General features: G+C 50.4%; 1 protein-coding gene across 1 annotated transcript in view; it reads left to right on the top strand.

Moving 5' to 3' along the window:
• FAM105B (family with sequence similarity 105, member B) overlaps nucleotides 1-3,564 on the top strand; it is a 51,951-nt gene that overhangs the window by 23,617 nt on the left and 24,770 nt on the right. The window contains exon 3 of the mRNA XM_006874153.1: nucleotides 1,130-1,224. Within this exon, the coding sequence (XP_006874215.1) occupies nucleotides 1,130-1,224 (95 nt within the window). The remainder of the gene's footprint in view (nucleotides 1-1,129; nucleotides 1,225-3,564) is intronic.

The following is a 3,564-nucleotide window of genomic DNA, read 5'->3' as shown; positions in this document are numbered from 1 at the left end:
ATCTCTATGGGCTGTTAGATCAGCACTCGACTTTGAATCACAAGATCAGCAGTTCAAATCCATCAACTGCTCATCGGAAATCCTCTACTGCGTCACTCTTGAGTCAGAACCGATTCGATGGCACATGTCTACCACATCTTTGTGTGAAAGAGATGAGGCTTTCTGCTCCCACAAAAGATGTAATGTCTTGGAAGCCCTATGCAGGGTTGTTACAAGTCAGAACCGACTTCACTGCACTTTGACAAAAAGAGCAATTCACATCTTCAGTTACTTAAAAAGGAAGTCAGTGTGTTCCTGAGAGTTGACTTCACGTTTTTCCTGAGACAGACAGATGTACACATGTGGGTGCGTGTGTTCAGGCCACAAGGTAACCCGAGCCTCACAAGTTAGACAATCTAGTGTCCATTCTTGCCTGTGTCTTTTTTTTTGTAATTTTAGGGCATGTGTTCATTTGAGTCTGATGAGCTGTGCGGTAAAAGGAGCGTGGAGAGCGGTCACTGGGGCTGCGGGCCGAATGTCCATCAGTACAGACAGCTGTTCTTTTTGTTAGGTGTTCTCTTTGTGTGAGAACTGCCCTCATCAGTGGTTGTCTTTTCTCATAACCTACAATAGTGCACCTCTGATGTTCATCAACATGTGTTTGTCAGTGCAGTTCTGCGTTCCAAGGGCACAGTCAAGCAGCCAAACCCGTGTCCTCACAGAGCTTGTGTTTCATTCAACGTGCGTGCGTGTGTGTGTGTGCACATGCTGCGGGGCCGGGTGGTATACAAAATAACCAGGTCAGGTGTAGGTAATCACCAGGAAGGAAAACCAAGAATGACCAGGGGAACCCCGAGTGCGCGGTGTGTGTGTGTGTGTGTGTGGTGTGATGTGATGTACCTGAGGGCGAAGGTGACAGCTGAGTAGAGACCTGCACGGAGTGAGGGAGCAGGGCCTGTCGGGTGTGGAGGCGCAGTGCTCCCTTAGCAGAGGCGCTGGTGTCTGGCCCCAGGGTCGATCGCCATGGGATTCTGACTGTTTGGGGAAGTGAGACAACGAGAGGAAGGCCGATCACCCACTACAGCAGTGCTTCTGCCGTAATGTGGCTTGTTTCATTAGCTTCCTCTTTTTAATTTTGATTCCTTCACAGAACTCAGATTAAGTGTAGCTCCTGAGGTGGACATCATGGACTACTGCAAGAAAGAGTGGAGGGGAAATACGCAGAAAGCCACATGCATGAAAAAGGTACGGCCCAGCGGTCCCTCAGACAACCTCTCCTACGCTATTACTCTAATGCGTCCTTTTAGAGTTTCTACAAGTTAGCTGTGACTGTAAGTACACATGTGCTGACGCTGGACATGACATGAAGAAGCAGGCTTGTGCAGAGCCAAGTGCAGGTAGGGGTTTCTTTCCAGTGACTGCCCCCCGAGTGGACTAGGCATCAGTTGCGTATACATGTGTACACCTGCTCTTCTCTTACTGTCTTGTAATCGGAGACTTCGCATTTGCAAATACAGTAAAAATCCACCCAGCTATTTGTCACCTTAAGGCCATACGTGTAGCAGTGACTGAGGAGGAGTGAGGGGACACTGCTGGTTCTGGCTGCGTGTCACCTGGACTGGCCACGATCCTCGTGGTTTGGCAGTCACATGATTTCACTTAGTAGTGACATGATGATGTAAAGTGAGGAGTGAGTGTACCTTTATTTGTAAATTTTCATTGTTGTTGCTTTTTGTTACGATTAGCTCCGTAATTTCAATCTTTGAACATCTATCTATAAAGGGACATCTGACAATGAGAACCATCAGCAAACTCTGTGCTTCAACATTGTACGTGGTACATAACGGTGAGATGTCCACAGCTACAACAAGAGATGCGCACAGAGCCTCAGCGTCCGTAACTCAGGACCTGGAGCGCTTTATAAAACACTAGAATGGCTCTGTAGTTCACCGTTGGGCCAGCTGTTGCTGGTCCTCTTGGGGTCACTATAGATTGCCCTTCTTGGTCTGCTGTGACTAGAGTCTCAGCTGGGAGGTGGAGCTCCTGCTGGGCAGTCCTCCTCCCTCCCTACCTCACCCCCTGGGTTTGCTTTTACTCTCTGCAGTCTTAGGGGCCTAGTCCCTTTAGGACCCTCATGCCACCTCCATGTACTGTCCCCTAGGAGCTGCCCCAGCCCTGTGGTATCAGTTGGGACCTTAAGGTTGGAGCTGTTCCCCTCGAGAGGAGCCAGAGATCTGACTCAGGTCAGATGCCTGCCCCGTACCACACGGCCAGCCTGGCGTGTCCTCCGCCGCCTTCCCCCAACTGTCATGCTGGCCAAGTGCTGCTGTTAGGAGCTGAGCTCAGCCTGGTCCTTCTCCACCTCGGAAATGGCTCCCTGTTCTGTTGGAATAATTTAAATGAAGAATTGAATGTACTTCATATATATTGGAGATACTGATCGACCTGTCTTTTTTTCAGATTTTAATGTAATACAGTGAATTATATTTTTATATATTTAGTGTATTTATGCAGAAAATAGTGTATCTTTCAGCAGGCACCTCAACTGCCTGTGCCTATGGGAAGGGCCTAGGTCCGAGGCCAGCACCATTTTGAAATCTCAGCACGCAGACGTCAGCCCCACTCCTTACAGGCCCGGTGCTCCTGAGGGGACCTCCATCCCTGCCAGAACTTTCAGTGCTTGGTCATCTGCGAAATGGTGCATGGCCACTCTTTTCGATGTCCCCGTGCCCTGCCCTGAATCAGTTGAGATAACCAGGAAGCCATCGCTCTAAGCTGTCTCTTCTCAGCTTCTCCAGAAGTGTTTTCAGTGACTTGTGATTCGCTTTTTGGCCTTAGCCTTGGTAGTGGTTGTTGTCTGACACTTGGTGTCTTGAAGACTGTCATCGAAGATGTCTACCAAGTATCCCACTTTTAGGAGCTTGTGCTAGAAGCGACCCTATGTGGGTCTTGCTCCAGGAAGAGAGTTGACCGTGAAGGTGGACTCTCACTCCCCGCCAGGTCAGTTAGGAAAGCCCCACTCTGGGCCCCACTGCCTGGTTAGTGCCGACGACAACGGCTTAGCTGTCACCTCTGCTGTAGTCTTTCTTTGTCTGCATGTGTGTCCTCAGTGATGGCTGTTCTTCAGCAATACCGACTGAACTGACCAGGTTTGGTTCCCCTGTGACATAGCGTGAGTAATGAGAGTGTTTGGGCAGGCACAGGGTCCACTGAGTATTCACAGACAGGTGCAGGGTCCACCCTAGGGGAGAGGAGCGTGGGGAAGGGGACCGTCCCTCCCAGGCAATGGTGATTAGACACTGCTCTCCAGTGCCCTTCCTGGAAAGAAGTGCTGCAAACCCTCTCCGCATCCCACTCACTTCCAACGTCCTCACACGGTCTGAGTGTGTAGCTCCAGCTGGAGAGGCCACGTGTCCCTTCTGTTTGGGCTGCAGACTGGCCAGTGGGACAGCCATGCCATTTCACTTCCTCCTTTCACTTTCAGATGGAACAAGTCCACTATCCTTAATGCTCACAGAGTTCATTACCCAGACAGACATCTGGCATGGAGGCCTCTGAATGCCCATCCCCGCCACACTCCGGGAG

The sequence above is a fragment of the Chrysochloris asiatica genome, unplaced genomic scaffold, assembly GCF_000296735.1.
Source record: "Chrysochloris asiatica unplaced genomic scaffold, ChrAsi1.0 scaffold00264, whole genome shotgun sequence".
Lineage (NCBI taxonomy): Eukaryota > Metazoa > Chordata > Mammalia > Afrosoricida > Chrysochloridae > Chrysochloris > Chrysochloris asiatica.
This window is presented reverse-complemented; position numbering and strand designations above follow the sequence as displayed.